Raw genomic sequence first — 20,197 nt, 5'->3', positions numbered from 1 at the left:
ATTTACATGATGATTTTTATGCTTGAATGATTTCTTCTGTTTGATGTATTGAGGACATTTTTTTTTTACATTTCTGAACATTTACAAGTTAAACATGGTGTAAAAACAGACCCTATCACTTTAAAAAAAAAAATTAGGTACTTGTGTATTATCACGGCGCCCATCGCATCGCATCGCATGCCACTAATTAAGGCATGCGATGGTATGCGATGGACCCGATTTCAGACTTTTCCCGGGGCTGTGTATACAATTTTAATATCGCGTCGCATCGCATGCCATTATAATGGCATGCGATGCGATGGACTCGATTTTCCATTGATTTCCATGTTAAATGGGCCCCCCACACCCGATTTTTAATTGTATACCCACCCTCATGGGTTATGAGTATGTGAAATGCCCACCCATTGTTAACGCCACCCCACTATCAACTCCAACCCGAAGCCTGATGAGCGCAGCGAGCCAGCGAGGGGCGGCGGTACGCTATCTACGACCTTTTCATACCCCCACTATCCACGTCAGCGTGGAGTTGATGTTATATAGTGTGGTGAGCGCAGCGAGCCATCGAGCCCGAAGCGTGGCGAGCGGACGCGTATACCTGTGCAGTTATGCGCGTCCCCTCGCGGGGCTCGCTGAGCTCGCCACTCTTCGGGCACACTTTATACAATCAACTCCACGCCGACGTTGATAGTGGGGGTATGAAAAGGTTGGAGGACGCGTACCGCCGCCCCTCGCGGGCTCGCTGCGCTCCCCACACTTCAGGTTGGTGTTCATAGTGGGGTGGGTTAACAAAGGGGGCGATTCACATACTCATGACCCATGAGGGTGGGTATACAATTAAAAATCGGGTCTGGGGGGCATTTAACATGGTAATAAGGCATCTGCGTGCCTATACAATTAAAAATCGGGTGAAATCGCGTTGCATGTGATGCGACACGATTTTTTATCGTAAAATGCCCTGCGATGGAAATCGGCGGCGCGTGATAATACACAAGTACCAAAAATTACTAAACAATAAGAAAGATAGTTGGTGGTTGACCACATTTAGCTGCCTATAGCTCAGCTTATATTTGTAATTTATTTGTAGATTTAATACCTAAACAAATATTTTAGCTAAATAAATAAAACAGCTGTGTGTGCATGTAGAGCTGTGGGGAGATAACATTAAAATGATAAAGTATTAAGATAGAAAAAAACTAAAGTCACATAAAAAAAACTAAATATTCGTAAATAAATGTTTCAGTCAAACTGTAAAGTGAATAATAAAAGTATATATATATAGGACTGCCATAAATATATGTTGGTTTATTGTAGAAGACTTATATTATGTGCCCCGTCAGCATACTTGGATTTTATTAGACTATAAGAAGTTAAAAATTACACATCTTCCTAAAGTCCCGACAATCCCTGAAATGTTGCATTGATTTTTAATGAATTAAAGAGAATATATCTTATGTTTAGAAGCAGGATTTATATGTCTTTTTCTCTTTGTGTTAATCTAAAAACATGAGCACATCTACGTCATCCATGATATTTACAGAGAAACCCTAAAATCAACATTCTGAAATTCAAAAAACTACTGTTATTTTTACTATAAACTTCCAATTCTGTTTGCTTAAAAGTTAAAAATGTTTTTGTATAAACAGTCTGCTTAACATTTGTGCAGTAAGTAAGGGGAATTGAATGCTGGTGGCTGCCTAACGCTAAGCTGATAATTTAGTATTTTCCTTTGTATGCGTAGTGCCTGAAAACATTAAAGGGGATATCCTTGTACCCATTATCGCTGATAGTGGGTAATAGTCTAGTTCGGGGCTATTTAATTAGAACTGATAAACCGGCACGTGCTGCAGCTTATTGGGGCTTTTGTTTGCCTGCCTCAGGCAGGCCGTGCAAAATCCCCATAAAGCAGCCCAATTTTCTGAACCTGTGTGTTTTTGTTGAGAAACAACTATTTTATCAAGAGATCCTAATAAAAAAATTGGCAAAGCTTCAGGGAAATTTGCCCGGTTTTTAACGGGGGTTATTAGATACCCCGCTTATTGTGTACTGTATGTGCAACTGCAGATAAGACTGACATGATGAACTTTTTCAGATAAATCCAAGTAAAAGGATACATGCAATATACAAATACAATTACGTAACATAAAGAGCAGCCCTGGAGTACCGTATTTCAGTGGTCCATTGTTGCTTACAAACTGGAAATTTTGTTAGTTAATGAATTGGGAAATTATAATATTATGTTTACATTTAATCTGCAGCTAAAGGCAGATATCGGACTTGCCAACATTTTTTGTTTTTGTTAATTGTTACGGGTTACCGTAAATAGCTAAATCCAACAGTACATCGTTTGCTGCGCTGTATCTCCTTCCATGCTCACAGCCTTATCTGCCACATCTGCAGCTCTGATAAGCTTTTGGAACTTCTGTGTATATACTCAAGGTCCTGTAGGTGTACATGGGAAGGAGAGGTCTACTTGCTGCATTACAGAGGGTTTTTAATATGGTTTTGAAACCTGACGGCGATGGCTTCTAGTCTATCAATATCAGACATTTCCAAATGTGTATACTGTAGGTGCATTTGATGTATGCTTGTAGTCTCTTTACTGTTGCTCTTTTCCATATGAACGCACTTAAAATTTTTACTCCCATGTACATCGTCAATTTGAAAAAAAAAAATGTACTTAAATGTTTCTAAATTGCAAACTCTATAGCAAGCGGCATTGTTTCCCTCATTGGGTTTCTATATGCCGTAAATGGACCTTATTTGAACTTTGACCCAGTCATAGGCCTAACTGCTGATTAGGTGATGTGGGGTTGCTTTTTAATGTGGATTTCGTTTTTAAATATTTAATAAATATAATCAAGCCAAGTAATCAATCACCAATCCTAACAGCCCATGTCAGATGAGAATGACCACATACCTCTTTATAAATGGGCTCTTTTTCTTTGTTATATATTATGTTTTGGATGTTAAAATGTCAGTATGATGTAATATTCCTCCCATCTCCTACGTATGCACAGGGCTTTAACCTTAGGAATATGCTCTTTATGTTCATGGGATTTACATTTACATATATGTTATTCACAATACGGTGATCTCTCCTGCCTTGTTATCTACCTCTAATAGAAGCTACTAGAACAGTCAGGTGCTACCGGTGTGCAGTGGATCATCTGTATGACATGGGGGTTGTCCTACAGAGAGTCACATAAAAGCTAATATAGAGGTTCCCAAATGCACCTCAAATGGTCCAGATATTAGGTACTCGCTCGGCCTACAGGTGACTTAATTAGTAGCTCAGTCAATTTGAGTTAACCATCTTTTTTAAGACATTGATTGATGTAAAACCTGGACCATTGGGTTGAATTAAAGACCACATTTGGGAACCACTAGGCATGTTGGTATAAGTGGGTGCAGTTTTTCTTAATTCCAGTATGAAGTTATTTAAAATGTTGTCCATCTTAATTTCTGGTATACATGGTATATGGAAAGGTACACTCGTCACCTGACTAATGATCTGCCAGTATACTCATCACCTGACTAATGCTCTGTCTGGTATACTGTTTACCTGATTGATGTTCCGCTGGTAGACTGTTTACCTGACTAATGATCTACCAGTATATTGGTCACCTGACTAATGATCTGCCGGTATACTGGTCACCTGACTAATGCTCTGTCTGGTATACTGGTCACCTAACTAAAGATCTGACGGTATACTGGTCACCTGACTAATGATCTGATGGTATACTGGTCACCTGAATAATGATCTGATGGTATACTGGTCACCTGACTAATGATCTGCCGGTATACTGGTCACCTGACTAATGATCTGATGGTATACTGGTCACCTGACTAATGCTCTGTCTGGTATACTGATCACCTGACTAATGATCTGACGGTATACTGGTCACCTGACTAATGATCTGCCGGTATACTGGTCACCTGACTAAAGATCTGATGGTATACTGGTCACCTGACTAATGATCTGCCGGTATACTGGTCACCTGACTAATGCTCTGTCTGGTATACTGGTCACCTGACTAATGATCTGCCGGTATACTGGTCACCTGACTAATGCCCTGTCTGGTATACTGGTCATCTGACTAATGATCTGATGGTATACTGGTCACCTGACTAATGATCTGACGGTATACTGGTCACCTGACTAATGATCTGTTTCATATACTGGTCACCTTTCACATGCTCTGCTCTGTAAACTAAAATCCAGTCTGGGGCTTTAGCATTATTACCTAGGCACTGGATGTGTGGGCACTAGAATAGGGTTATACTAGCCAGTATTAGCTGCTTATTGATATGTGTAATGTGTCTACGTGACGCGTGCTGTGTTTGTATAACTTTCTTCCATGTGGCAGATATTTTGCCACCGCCAAATCTGCAAATCACAATGAAGTAATGTCCATGTACATTATACGCAATCTATATATCTCACAAGGTTTATTATTTAGAGTTTCTGAGAAACAGTTATTGTGTAATCCGTCAATACCTATAATTATATCCTTACATACATAATGTATGTCGCTCTATCACATTACATACAATAAGCCCCCAATACATGGCATGTTCTCACTCACCCATTATATGTCACCTGTACGCAGAGACCCAGGTCCAGGAGGATGAGCAGCAGGCAGAAGCTCCAGGTAAGATGCATCATCCTTTATCTCTAAGCCTTGTCTTACAGAGTGCGGCGGCTGATAACCTCCTGGGTCTGTGAGCTCTGTGCATATGTAGTCAGGTATAAATCACTGACCTGACTGCCATAAAGATAATGTTATCTCTGCTATCTCTGTGCCAAATAGCTTTAAAGGAGCATCATAAACCCAAGTGCTGCACCTAGTAGGTGTTATGTGGAGTGGCGGCCCTTCTATCTATCCCTCATGCCCAACATTATGTATAGATATAATACATATGTGTGTGTTAAAGTCTTAGCCTCTACCACCTCTGATGGGAGGCTATTCCACTTATCCACTATCCTTTCTGTAAAGTATTTTTTCTTCAAAATTACCCTGAGCCTACCTCCCCCAGTGTCAGTGCATGTCCTCGTGTTCTATTACTTCTCTTGCTTTGGAGAATTTTTGCTCCTGTACCTTGGCAATGCCCTTGGTATATTTGAAAATACCATGTTCCCCTTTCCCTTCTCTGCCACAAATGATACATGTCATGATCTTTTTAGACCTTCTGGGTAAGTTTTTTAATGTCGGCCATTTTAGTTGCCCATCTTTGTACTGTCTCTAATGTATTTATATCCTTCTGGAGACATGTCCTCCAGAACTGGGCAAAGTGCTCTAGACCAGTGGTTCCCAAACTGTGTGCTTACTGGGGTGCCTCAGGAACATTTCAGGGGTGCCTCGTGTTGGTGATTCAGGGGCAATGCAAATCATTTTTAGTCATTGTAATAGGCAAAACCAGTGCTTGTGGCTGTCAATCAAACTATGTGAACAAACATAAGTTAATCCTGTCCCTACCGACATAATTAAACCTAACGATGACCAGCACAATTTATTTAATTTAAAGTTTTATCTCTACATCTTTCCAATAAAACTTTATCCTAGAGGTGCCGTGATTTTTTTTGTTTAATACTCTGTGGTGCTGTGATTCAAAAAGATTGGTAACCACTCCTCTAGAAAACAATGTAGTTTGACATTTATTATTTTATATCTTTCTCCATAATATGTCTTATGGTGATATAATATACACTCAGTGACAAGCACAGGATGCATAGGTGTCAAGTTTAAAAAATGTTAATAAAAAATACAGAGCTTTAAAAATGATTACATTGATGCTCATCCCAACCCAATGGCAAGAGGAGATGTCATACATAGCGGTGGTATAATCACTGAGCAGTGATTACATTGATGCTCAGCCAGTGGTGCAAGTAGAATATTTTTCTTGGTGGTACTGATAGCCTCCACCAAAAATGGGCGTGGCCATGTGTCATGAGGGGACGTGGTCACACAAGAGGAGTGACTAAATGACAATAGTCATCAGAAGGGGTACCGGACGGGGTCCCGACAGTCGGGATCCCAACAGGCATTCACCCGACGTCGGGATCCCGACTGTCAAAACACAGACAGCCGGGTTCCCAATGGCCGTCCACTACCCCCATAGAGGGAGAATAGAATAGGTCGCTCGCGTAGCGAGTTACCGTGCCTGCAACGTGGCAAGCGCAGCAAGGGGCTTAGTTGCGCTCACCATGCTGTCTGGGTCCGGCCAGTCGGGATCCCAACGTCGGGATAATGACTGTCGGGATCCCGACTGTCGGACTCCTATACCACACCCCATCAGGAGACAGGGAATGAGAAACAGGGAATGACTGGGGGTGGGTTGGCTCTTGCTTGGGGGAGAGCCGAGCAGCTTGTGATTACAATTGAGGAGCCTGCTCTTCATGCTGTCGGTGCCGCTGATGCCTGTCAGTGTGACAGGCTAAATCAGCAGTAGCCAGTAGCTGCATACAGCACCAATCATAAGGCTGGGTGGGCGGGCTGCGGATGCATTATATTTAGACTTAAAATAAAAATAGAATTGACAGTGGGTCAGGGGGTAAGTGGTACTACGTACCTGCAACATATTTCTTACAGGTACTCCGTACCACGCTGTACCCCCTTACTTGCAACACTGTGCTCAGCCCAACCCAATGGCAAGAGGAGATGTCATACATAGCGGTGGTGTAATCACTGAGCGGAGCTGAAGAGCACTGACTCATTAGATACTCATTAATGCAATTTGATTAGTCTCCATTCCTAGCACCCTTCTGTCAGCTGAATAACAGTCCAAGGAGCATGAAGGTGGAGCTGTCCTTATCTATGTGCCTATGGGTTATGTTTATTTCGATGACCGGCAGTTTATGTATCACCATTTGGAACCAGGAACAATGTGCTTGAAAATGACCTTTGCCTCCCCTGTATCTATTCCTCATCTTCCATGTTATACAGTAGGCACTACTTCTAGATGATCTAAAGAATTCATATTATTGTAATAAACTCAGCATAGTGGATCATGGTCAGGTGAGTTCTGGGAGCTACAATCAGTATCTTGGTAACCACTCAGCTGTGCAGATTAGGTCTCATTGTTCTGGGCTTTGTTTTGACTTCTGATTGCTGAAGCTGGAGTTAGAATATTCATTGGTTCGTTGACTGGCTCTGGTTGGATGTTCGGAATTCTCCCCGGACACTGTTGTGTTGATGAGCAGTTCTGTTTTGTTGAAAAACAAACACACCCAAACTTAGGGCATCTGAACAGAAGTGAGTCCTGGTTCTGATCACTTTTAAAGAGCTGAGTGGACCAAGTCCCAATTTGGTTCGGGCCTCAAGTTCAGAACTCGGATTTGAAACTAGATCTCGGGATTTGAAGTGCATGTAAATCCCTCCCTTTTAATTTTAGTTGTCATTTCACTCAGGAGTGTAAGGGGAGGTGGCTAAACTTGACTAGAAATTAATGTTATCAGTACTATAGGAACAAAAACTGGTCCAAATTGCACAATTTAACAATATTTTTTTGTACATTTTTAAAGAAACACAGATCTGGGGGCATATGTGATACGATCTGATTTTGCCAGAGATACAGGGTGTTGGGTGATCTTGGATGTTTTTATAAAGCGGCAATTATTTACAATGCAATACCTACCTGCGAGCCACCGAGCCCGAAGCGTGGCGAGCGGACGCGGATACCTTCACAGGTATCCGCGTCCCCTCGCGGGTTTCACAGGTATCCGCTGCGCTCGCCACGCTTCGGGCTCGGTGGCTCGCTGCGCTTGCCACACTTTCTATTCTCAACTCCACGCCAACGTGGATAGTGGGGGTATAAAAAGGTCGTAGGACGCGTACCGCCGCCCCTCGCGGGCTCGTTGCACTCGCCATGCTTCGGGTTCACGCTTATAGTGGGGGGGGGGTGGCGTGGGGGTATATTGAACATTGTAAGTACCCAAGTACTTGTATACGGGGCAAAAATCGCGTCGCATCGCATGCCATTGGGTGTATGGAATGCGATGCGATAAAAACATTGTATAACCAACATCGGGGGCACCGCTATAATACACAAGTACCGGAACGCCTAATCAAAGCACACTCTTGGCTGTGAGAGAGACCTGACATTGGGAGAAACCATTGTGTGTCTTATTGCATGGCCTTATAAAACACGAGAGAATGATACTACTAACCAAGCTGTTCTACATTGGTTGAGCCTGCTGTGTCATCCATTCATCTGTGCTTTGTTTAGCTGTGAGAGAGCTGAAGAAGGGAGATTTATTTTAAATTCTGTTTTGGGCTGAGAGAGAACCCTAATATCGGGACAAATTACAATAACTAATCACATTAAATACTGAATGTCTGCCTTTGTTGTAGTAATGATATAAAAAGTTTGGTTTCATGCAGTTTTTTCATATAATTTTATTGCATTTTATTGTGTATATCTGTACTGTAATTTTCTCTTCTTGAGACCAGACGATCATACATGTCTTTTATGAATGTGTTCAAAAAGTTGTTTTTTTTAATAAATAGAGAATTACTTCCAAAGTGCTGCTAACTGTTTGTGTTGTTTTTGGTTTTAAGGTGTAGGGGCTGAGTACCCCTGGGAGCAGCTGCATATTGGTTGTGATTGTGAATCAGCACTCAGTCATTTTTCTTGCTCTTGTTGACCTGCCTGATTTGCTTTGACAACGATTGCTGCTTAAAAACAAAAAGTTGTGCACCTTGGCAAACTCAGACCCTTTTACATATGCCCCATGAAATCAAACCCAGTACACTTGTTGGTACTTATGTATTATCTGGGCTCCCATGTTAAATTCTCCCCAATTTTTTCATACCCCTACTATCCAACTACGCATATATATAGTGTGGCGATCGCAGCGAGCCACCGTGCCCGAAGCGTGGCGAGCGCAGCGAGCCCCGCGAGAGGTCGCGGACCGGTCTCATAAGAAAAATGGGAGCCCAGATATTACATAAGTACCCACTTGTTATTGTTTTAACAAAATCAAAACCAGACAATGATTTAGAATCAAAATCAAAACAGGAGGGTCTGCGCACTTCTCTAGTTGTACTCAGTGTGGTCCAATATTGTAGTGATGCAGACATAGGCCCTTATTCAGATCTGATTGCAGTACAAATTTGTTTGGAAAATGGGCAAAACCATGTGCACTGCAGGTGGGGCAGATGCAACATGTGCAGAGAGAGTTAGATTGGGTGGGGTCAGGTGTGTTGAAACTGAAATCTAAATTGCAGTGTAAAAAAATGCAGCCAGTATTTACCCTGCACAGAAACAAAATGACTCACACAAATCTAACTCTCTCTGAACATGTTACATCTGCCCCACCTGCAGTGCACATGGTTTGGTACTTGTTTCCTAGCACGGCGCCCGTTGTGGTAGATCGCATACCTTAAGTTAAGGTAACTTAAGGTATGCGATCGACGCGATTTTCTGTTAATTAAGTGGCTTTATTGCCGGCAAAGAGAAAATCGCGTTGATCGCGTCCATCACATGCCATTATAATGGCATGCGATGCGACCGACGTGATCAACACGATTTTACATAGGGCTCAATGTTAAATTACCTTTCAATGTTAAAATCGCGTTGATCGCGTCCATCGCATGCCATTATAATGATTTTATAAAGTGTGGCGAGCACAGCGAGCCACCGAGCCTGAAGCGTGGCGAGCGCAGTGAGCCCCGCGAGGGGACGCGTATACCTGTGAAGTTATGAGCATGTGCTCACCTCGCTGCGCTCGCCACACTTTATAACATCAACTCCACGCCGACGTGGATAGTGGGGGTATGAAAAGGTAGGCGGACGCTGCGCTCGCCACACTTCGGGTTGGCGTTCATCGTGGGGTGGCGTTAAAATTGGGGGGGCATTTAACCCATGAGGGTGGGTATGCAATTAAAATTGGGGTTTCGGGGGCTTTTTACATTGGGCCCAATGTAAAATTGGGTCTCAGGGACCATTTTACATTGATTCCAATGTAAAAATCGCGTGGATCGCATCGCATGCGATTTGGTTGCATACGATGCGATCAACGCAATTTTTTTAGGTCCCGATGCTTAAGATAAAAATCGCTGGCGCCGTGCTAGGTAACAAGTACCCATGGTTTTGCCCATTTTCCAAACAAATTTGTACTGCAATCAGATCTGAATAAAGACCATAGTTTCCTGATCTGCAATGCTTACCAAACTCCATCTACCTATATGCTATGGAAAGCCGCTTCTCTGCTGATGTTTCTCTATGGTGAAGCGAACCTGGATTCTGTAAAGTATCTTGGTACAGTGCTCATTATTTTTCCTAATGGAAAAGAACTGTGTGGTCTGTCATTACAATGCAATTTATTTGGAGTATATTGAAGCTCTACTCAATAATATGCTCCTGTGCAAATTACTTAAAGGTATTATAGATGGTCTATTAGGCTCTTTTAATTAAACTGCTCTGATTGGTTCAGCTCACAGAAAGGAACCAGAACTTCCGGCCCTGTCAGTCCTCATCCTCCATCCGTGCAAACAGCTACAGTGTGTCAGGAGTTATGACACACACTTCTTTCAAAACTGTCCCCAGTACAATGTACTGAGTTGAGGCGGGGAGGACATTTTGTGGAATACAAAAATTATATGACAGTGCTGGAAAAGTATCTTGGGGAAAATGGCTGCTGCGAGCAGTGATGGAAATCCAGCGCAGACTGGTCTCTAGCACCACGCTGCCCCAATCTCTGATTAGATATATGAATGATTGTGCGGCATTCAGTCCCGTGACTGTGTGTCTCATCAGTGAACAGTGAGTGGCGGTTCCTGGAATGAGACGGTTCTTTTCCAATCACTGTTAGTGAGTGATTGGAAAAAAAAAAGCTGCAGCAACCGCCACTCAATTTCCAAGTCTTACGGTTCACTCGGTTCATTTAAACGAACTGGCTCTTCGAACCGGCTCAAGTGTCAGCTACCCATCTCTAGAAGGTATACAGACTTCATTGATTGCTGACTTCAGTAATCTGTATCCACAACCATACCCTGTGTTCCAAACTGCTCAATCTCACTTTTGGCTAATTATCTACCAGAGAATTTATCTGTGTCATCAGCCTGCAAGATCTTGATTGCAGTGCTTATCACAGATCTTCCAGCAATTACTGCTACATTTCCCAGTCTGCAGCTGAGATCATGGAACCTGGTGTGTTGTTAACGCCTGAATTCCCAGCAAGTATTCATCTACATATCCAGCCATTGTATCAGTGCCCAGCAGTACGAAGTCTGTCTACCATTACTCTGCCATCTCTCCAGTTCTTTTTTAGACTCAACTATATGGGTGAAATGTAATAGGATGAGAGAATTAGAAAGTGAGAGATTTGGTAAGAAATCTCCAGTTTTATTAAAGCGCCAATCATTTACACTGCAAAATCAAACTGGTTTTGCAGTGTAAATGCTCTGTTCCTGGACTTCCCTGGTAATGTATGATTGCCTCCACCTGTGGGGACACCTTTCTTATCAGTTACCTAGCTCCTCACAGGTGCTGGCAATCCTACATTATCCATACCTCCCAGCATGCCCCTCTCCAGGAGGACACAATGCTCTGTTCCTGGGCTTCCCTTTTAATGTAGGATTGCCAGCACCTGTGGTGACACCTTTCTTATCAGTTACCTAGCTCCACACAGGTGCTGGCAATCCTACATTATCCATACCTCCCAGCATGCCCCTTTCCAGGAGGACACAATGCTCTGTTCCTGGGCTTCCCTGGTAATGTATGATTGCCAGCACCTGTGGTGACACCTTTCTTATCAGTTACCCAGCTCCCCACAGGTGCTGCCAATCATACATTATCCATACCTCCCAGCATGCCCCTTTCCAGGAGGACACAGTGCTCTGTTCCTGGGCTTCCCTGGTAATGTATGATTGCCAGCACCTGTGGTGATACCTTTCTTATCAGTTACCTAGCTCCCCACAGGTGCTGGCAATCATACATTGTCCATACCTCACAGCATGCCTCTCTCCAGAAGGACACAATGCTCTGTTCCTGGGCTTCCCATGTAATGTATGATTGCCAGCACCTGTGGTGACATCTTTCTTATCAGTTACCTAGCTCCCCACAGGTGCTGTCAATCATACATAATCCATACCTCCCAGCATGCCCCTCTCCAGGAGGACACAATGCTCTGCTCCTGGGCTTCCCTGGTAATCTATGATTGCCAGCACCTGTGGTGACACCTTTCTTATCAGTTACCTAGCTCCCCACAGGTGCTGGCAATCATACATTATCCATACCTCCCAGCATGCCCTTCTCCAGGAGGACACAATGCTATGTTCCTGGGCTTCCCTGTAATGTAGGATTGCCAGCACCTGTGGTGACACCATTCTTATCAGTTACCTAGCTCCTCACAGGGGCTGCCAATCATACATGAAGCCCAGGAACAGAGCGTGTTTTCCCCGAAGGAGAGGGTCAGGTAGGCAACCCTGGTCTAAGGCTGGTTTCACACACTCCGGCTCCTGCCGGACGGTGAAATCCCGTACGGCCAGGGAGCCGTGCCGCACACACTAGTTTATCATGGAAGGGATGGCCACAGCCCGGCAGCCGTCCCTTCCAGTGGCGGGATCCGGCTGCAACCGTGCGGCCGGGTCGTGGCCGTCCCTTGTGAATGGACACAATAATGTCCATTCACAACTAGTGTGTGCGGCACGGCTCCCTGGCCGTGCGGGATTTCACCGTCCGGCAGGAGCCGGAGTGTGTGAAACCAGCCTTAGGGTAGTTTCACGCACTCCGGTTTTGACCTGGCGGCAAAAAAGCCGGACAAAGTTGTCCGGTTTTTAGCCGGATTGCAGGACCTTTTACATGCTCCGGTTTGGAGATCCTGTAACCCAGCCCCTCTCATCACATGGGGGCGGGCTTTATCATCAGGCAGCACCGTGGTGTGTGAAGTTGCCCATTGCCTTCCACACCACACTGAGCACGGCAGCCGGCCACTGCAGTAGTAAGATCCAGCTGTTACCCGGCGGCCGCGCCGTGACCATCCAGTATGAAAGACAGCACAGCAGCCCATTAGTGACTGCAGGGATGGCGCGGCTTTTAAGCCGTGTGGTATTTCCCCATCCGGCGGCACCCGGACAGTGTGAAATAGCCCTGACACTGCTTCTTTTTTTAATAGATTCTTTATTTTACATATTTTCAAATAACGAGGGAGACATAGGTATATGCATTTCACACATCACACGTATAAAATGATAAGTAATATAGCTATTTGTCTCGCATGTATCATATATATATATATATATATATATATAATAGGAATTAGAACCGCACTCTGTAAAAACAAAGGACAACTCAGCGGTGCTCCACTTTAGAGGAGTATCAGTCCCAATAATACAACGTTGTTTTTGAAGCAGGCACTCACCATAGGCAATTTTGAGCAAGTTGGATCAAATTTTATTTCAAGACATCAAAAGTTTGGTCGACGTTTCGATCCACGACAGGGATCTTTGTCAAGACAATAATAGGTCACATCTCAGGACAGGCAGCACCAGGCAGTGACTGCCTGGTGCTGCCTGTCCTGAGATGTGACCTATTATTGTCTTGACAAAGATCCCTGTCGTGGATCGAAACGTCGACCAAACTTTTGATGTCTTGAAATAAAATTTGATCCAACTTGCTCAAAATTGCCTATGGTGAGTGCCTGCTTCAAAAACAACGTTGTATATATATATATATATATATATATATATATATATATATATATATATATATATACAATTCCAATAGAAAAAATGGCACTCAGGAGGCAGACAATGATGTAATGAAAGCAAGTATATTGTCAAGCTTTCGGGGAGTTAAAAACCCCTTCTTCAGGACAAAACAACCTACAGCACAGATATAAACACAGAAACGACATTTATACTTACAGCCTGAAGCCTCCCACTGCGTACAGCGCGGCACACGCCGTCAGACTCAGCGGGCGGATGTCCGCTCGCATGCTTCCGGCTGGGGTTAGAGATCGGGTTGCCAAGCAACCAGGACCGCTTGCGCTCCAGCCTCCCATACAGCGGTCACTTCCTCTCAGCCAGCCTGCATTACGCTGGCCGCCGCCGTCGCCTAGGAGACAAAAAAACAAAAGAAATAAACAACATGAATATTTCACAAAATACATAAAAAGTTTAAATATAAACTGCAGTAAATGCATGACATCTTACATGGCGGAAATATCACACTACAGCGTTCCAGTTAATTTTATCATTGAGACCATGGGGGTGGATCGTATTCAACCTAAAGATCCACCGGGACTCAGCTATCATTAGCTTCTTAGCCCTGTCACCCCCACGTGGGGACTCACGGCGTGTGCCGCGCTGTACGCAGTGGGAGGCTTCAGGTTGTAAGTATAAATGTCGTTTCTGTGTTTGTATCTGTGCTGTAGGTTGTTTTGTCCTGAAGAAGGGGTTTAACTCCGGGAAAGCTTGACAATATACTAGCTTTCATTACATCATTGTCTGCCTCCTGAGTGCCATTTTTTCTATTGGAATTGTGCAATGTCTACCTTTGGGCACCGGGGACCGTTGTTATTTACACTGAGTGCCGGCAGTCTTGGAAAATATACCTATCGGAGTGGTATCGCCATTACGAAGTGTTGCAGGGCACCTATTTACTATTACCCGTGTATTTGGATGATTGATCTTCACTAAAGGACATTTCTCTTGCTCCCTGACTGATTGGATCCCTTTGTCATTATGGATCAATCAGAGGTGAGGGCATCTCAGGATATGCCTGGATGCCGGAATATGGGTGGGTACTAAGTTTGCATATACACCTGCCGAAATTAATGACATCTTGTTTGCTGCGGATCCACTATTATCCGATGCAGAACAGAGCATTGATGAAGTGCATAACCATCTGTTTAAATTGAGACGCCGAGAGATAGACTTTCTGCTGCACGGATCCTCGCTGTCCGACTATTATCGGGCCAACAAAATTCCGCTAGGCTTTCGTATTAAGAATACACCTACGATCGGGCGACATAGCCCTGACTTTGTCTGCAAATGGGTGGGCATCCTCAATCGTGCCGCCATGGACCTGATGGTCCTAGTAATCGAAGAGTCTGGGCGTGAACTGCAGATACCTAAGACCAAAATTGCACAGTTTCAGATGGACCACCAATCCACTCTGAATGACCCAGCCAATGCGAGCTGGCTCCAGAAATTGGAACAACAGTGTGACACATACAAAAAGGACTTACTCAAGTTCAAGCGCAATAAGAGGCAGACGGTTGATGCCGATTATGATGAGAACAAAGTTTATGGCTGGTTGACAGGAGATCGCTCTGAGAGAAATGCCGACACGGGAGCCCGCCATCGCAAACCTTGGCAGCATAAACGAGGGAAGAACCGGGATCGTCAGCACAACACCAATGCTACAAGTGACAGCGATTTCGCTGTATCCGAATCTGACGACACTACTGAGTCCCAGGTCCCTTTAGGCCAAGCAGCCCCTGGTACACACCAGGGTGTAAGAGGCCGGCCACCCGTAGGGGGCAACAAAACAAGCGAGCCCAGGCGAAACCCGTCCCGCAAGGTTCAGATGAAACCCTAATTTTTAATCTCTCTAATCGCTGTTTGTCCACCACTGAACTTGCTGTCCTAAATAAAGGGCTAACGTATGTGCCAACTAACTTCTTTGATCAATTCGAGTGGAAGTGCGACCAACACAGATTTTTGAGAAAACTCAGGTTGAAGGAGTTTTTTCAACATAAATCAGTTACAGCAACACGGGGATTATTCAACAGCTTCCTGTCATTGAGTTCTGGCTCGAAGTTCGATCCGGTTTCCACCAATCCCTCAATCAAAACGTTTGGTAGATTGCTGGACGATTCAGTTTCTAAATTCAATTCAGCTCCGGGCAAAGTGTCCAAGAATCTCACTAATGTAGGGTACACACCAGGACGACCACCGTCGTTCACGACCGATAGACGACCATGGAACGATTTCCCTTGGACTTCCCGGGAGCTCCCAGGCAGTCCCCAGCAAACGACTAGCAAAAATTGAGTTTTTTTGGCGGAATGATCTAGATCCGATCCCGATGTGCCCGCGATGGTCGTTAAGACGGTCGGATCGCTGGTTTTTGTTTTTTTGCAAGAACACATGCGACCGTCGTCAGATTGGCCTTTGAAATTTGAATGAAGGGGCTGGACTAGCAGAGGGGGAGGACTAGCAGAGGGGGATAGGAATAGCAGCAGCCATTTTAAACCAGTGTATTTCTGCTTTGTTACTAGTGAGGCTTGGTTTATACCTGCTGAACGCTGGACATAGCTATTTACACATTACTTTGTTTTGCCTGCCATTACAAAGTGTCTTTTAACCCTGCACTATGGAGAATGCAGTGATGGGTAGTCACCAGCAACAGTACCTGCTCTATTATGCAGTTTTGAAGCTCAGGCGTCAGAGAGCCCAGCGCAGGAGAGAAAGATCATGCTGGACAAAGCAGTGGCTACTTCAGCGTCAGACTCGTTCGCACATGCCACTGCTCAGGGACATCAGGGAAAATAACCCAGACGATTTTCGTAACTTCTTGAGGATGGATGATGCCACATTCCAGGAATTGCTGCGTCTGGTGACTCCCCACATCGAGAAGCAGGATACCAAGTATCGCATGGCTATCCCTGCTGAGGAACGGCTGGTGGTGACCCTGAGGTTTCTGGCGACAGGACAGTCTCTTGCTGACCTAAAGTTTGGATCCCTCATCTCCCCGCAAGCTTTGGGCCTCATCATCCCGGAGACCTGCAAAGCCATTGTGAAGGTGCTGCAGTACCAGTATTGCAAGGTAAGGATGAAATATACACCGTACACTTTATTGTGCAAACAAAATATTTTTATTTATAATTTAGGCCTAGGACAGAAACAGGTTTTTTAGGCCTTTCATAGGTAAAACATGTAAAATAGTAAATAGATTGTGTCAACACAAATATATTATAATACCATATATAAAAGATATTGTACAAAAACACACACTATATATAAAGATTTAAGTATGTATGACCCAGTTTAAACTTTCCCAATAAGTACGGGCTACTGTGTGGCAGAGGATGTCTGCCGCCGATAAGTAAAGGCTGCGGCCCACATGGCGCATGGCGCAGATGCAATGGCCCCAGCCCCATTGATGTGCGCCATACGACATGTGAGCAGTGGCCATCACATACCTGCAGCTGAGACCATGTCTGCCGCACAGTACCCCATACTATTGGTAAAGAAAAAAGGGCAATAAATGGAGTTTGCTCTCCAGATTGAGGAGAATCCTGTTCTCCCTCTGGTAATGCAGGTACAGGTAGCAGCATATAAATAAACAAAAAAACACACTGTGGCCCTTGTGTGGCAGAGGATGTCTGCTGCAGATATGTAAAGGCTGCGGCCCACATGGCGCATGGCGCAGATGCAATGGTCCCGGCCCCATTGATGTGTGCCATACGACATGTGAGCAGTGGCCATCACATACCTGCAGCTGAGACCATGTCTGCCGCACAGTACCCCATACTATTGGTAAAGAAAAAAGGGCAATAAATGGAGTTTGCTCTCCAGATTGAGGAGAATCCTGTTCTCCCTCTGGTAATGCAGGTACAGGTAGCAGCATATAAAAAGAAAAAAACACACTCTGGTAACTTCTGGAACAGGCCCTTACAACAGTAGGGATAAGGTACTGTGTGGCAGAGGATGTCTGCTGCAGATATGTAAAGGCTGCGGCCCACATGGCGCATATGCAATGGTTCCGGCCCCATTGATGTGCGCCATACGACATGTGAGCAGTGGCCATCACATACCTGCAGCTGAGACCATGTCTGCCGCACAGTACCCCATACTATTGGCAAAGACAAAAGGGCAATAAATGGAGTTTGCTATCCAGATTGAGGAGAATCCTGTTCTCCCTCTGGTAATGCAGGTACAGGTAGCAGCATATAAATAAACAAAAAAACACACTGTGGCCCTTGTGTGGCAGAGGATGTCTGCTGCAGATATGTAAAGGCTGCGGCCCACATGGCGCATGGCGCAGATGCAATGGTCCCGGCCCCATTGATGTGCGCCATACGCCATGTGAGCAGTGGCCATCACATACCTGCAGCTGAGACCATGTCGATGGTAAATGATAAAATAGCCTATTTTTTAAGACAGATCCTCAAAAACAGGACACTCTGGATCTTCTATCAGTAAAGAACTGTAGAATTGACGGTACTGGGGGGGTTGAGAAGGCTGTGTAGGTGTTGACTGGGTATGTGTTGGAATTGTGCTTGACTGGCCTGCTACGGTGGCAGGCGGAGTAGGCACTGGTGATTCTAATGACAGTGGTGTGTCTGGTGCACTACCAATGCCAACTATTTTAGTGCCACTGTTGAGATACCCTAAACTGCCATTATACACCAACTCCATGCATAGCTTTTCAAAAGTAAGTTGCTGGTCCGGAGCCATGTTGCGAACACACTCTGCCACATAAGTGAAGTAGTTGTCATGTTTGTCCGGGTTTCTTTGCAGGACCTGATGTGCCCGCATCATAAATTCTTCATGTGCTGCTGCTTCTCCTTTTTTTCCTTTGCCACGCATTTTTTTGGCACGGGGGAGTGGTGGAGTGGGTTCCAGGGTGGGTGGCGGAGTGCGTGCCGGAGTAGGAACTTCGTTCGATGCGCATGCATTATCAGATAGGACAGATAGGTCTGGGGTTGCAGGTGGGTAGTCACCAAGCTGTAAAAAAATTGAACATGTTTACTAATCAATTCTATTTACTTCTAATTTCAGTTCCCTACCAGCGTGAATGAATGGAAAGTCATCGCAGAGGAGTTTGAACAGCGATGGAACTTTCCAAATTGCGGTGGAGCCATTGATGGCAAACATGTCCGCATAGCCCAGCCTATCAATAGTGGTTCCTACTATTTTAATTACAAGGGCTATTTTAGCATTGTACTAATGGCTGTTGTTAATGCGAACTATGAGTTTATCTTCCTGTATGTAGGAAGGAATGGCCGTGCATCGGATGGTGGCACTTTCAAGGACACAAAGTTCTACGAAAGGCTCATAGCGAACACCCTTCACTTGCCGTCTGTCCAGGAAACTAAACAGGGGCTTAACTTTGTTTTTGTGGCAGACGAGGCTTTTGGCCTGCACGAGCATGTCATGAAGCCATATGCGCAAAGGGGCCTGAACCATGACAAAAGGATCTACAACTACAGGCTATCCAGGGCACGGCGTGTTGTGGAAAATGCTTTTGGCATCCTGGCTAGCCGGTTTCGTATTTTCCACACTGCCATTAACCTGAGGGTGGACAAAATTGACTGGGTTGTCACAGCGTGCTGTGTCCTGCACAATTTGCTCTGCAGAAAAGCCACACAGCAAAGGGCTACAGGCACAGCACTCCAAGAAGACCAAGAACTGCCAGAGGAGGTAGTGCAGATATCCTCCTTGCAAACCCCAACACAACACTACACAGGGAGTGCACGAGCCAAACAGGTGAGGGAAGAGTACATGGCCTACTTTAATGGGGAGGGGGCTGTGGATTGGCAGGAGGAATCAATTAGATAGCCAAAAAAATAGACTCACCGATGCAGACTGCGAATTCTCCTCCTCCTCCTGCGCCGTGACTTCTTGGTTTTCATGTTCTACCATCAGGACTACTCCTGTCCTCATCGACTCCTGGCTGAGGGTGAATGTCAACCGATCATAGTACCAGAGCGATGTTTGATACATCTCGTCGACTCCAGCACCAGACTTCTTTGCAGCCTCCACCTTCTTGTGTTCCTTTAAGAACACCGTGCGCAGATTCTGGATGCGTTTCCTCACCCATTCAACATTGGCCTCTGGGTGAAATGGAAGACTGTAGCGTGCCAAGTCCTCCAAGGCTTGGTTTCTTTTCATTTTGTTCGAATACTCCTTGGATTTTGTACGCCACAGGCATTCGTGCGAACGATATTTTTCAATAAACCCTTCAAGAAACTCTTGTTCCTTTGCGTTGGACATTGGGACTGTAAAAAGATAAAACCATTTTAGTTGTTATAGTTATACCCATGTTTTGTTTCATATTTAAATTTTTATAGTTATAGTTATATCCATGTTTTGTTTCATATTTAAATTTTTATAGTTATAGTTATATCCATGTTTTGTTTCATATTTAAATTTTTATAGTTATAGTTATATCCATGTTTTGTTTCATATTTAAATTGTTATAGTTATAGTTATATCCATGTTTTGTTTCATATTTAAATTTTTAT

At 44.5% G+C, this 20,197-nt stretch overlaps 1 protein-coding gene across 1 annotated transcript; it reads right to left on the bottom strand.

The window, feature by feature from the left end:
• Window positions 1–17,804: 17,804 nt before the first annotated feature.
• LOC146019610 (uncharacterized) lies at window positions 17,805–19,865 on the bottom strand. The gene is made up of 2 exons (XM_083152120.1): window positions 19,530–19,865; window positions 17,805–18,677 (listed from the first exon to the last, which is right to left on the bottom strand). Exons 1-2 carry the CDS (start codon window positions 19,842–19,844, stop codon window positions 18,105–18,107), a joined length of 888 nt encoding a protein of 295 aa, XP_083008246.1. The 5' UTR covers window positions 19,845–19,865; the 3' UTR covers window positions 17,805–18,104.
• Between the last annotated feature and the right edge of the window lie 332 nt (window positions 19,866–20,197).

The sequence above is a fragment of the Crinia signifera genome, chromosome 7 (assembly GCF_055691185.1).
Source record: "Crinia signifera chromosome 7, ASM5569118v1, whole genome shotgun sequence".
In the NCBI taxonomy this organism is placed as follows: Eukaryota; Metazoa; Chordata; class Amphibia; order Anura; family Myobatrachidae; genus Crinia; species Crinia signifera.
This window is presented reverse-complemented; position numbering and strand designations above follow the sequence as displayed.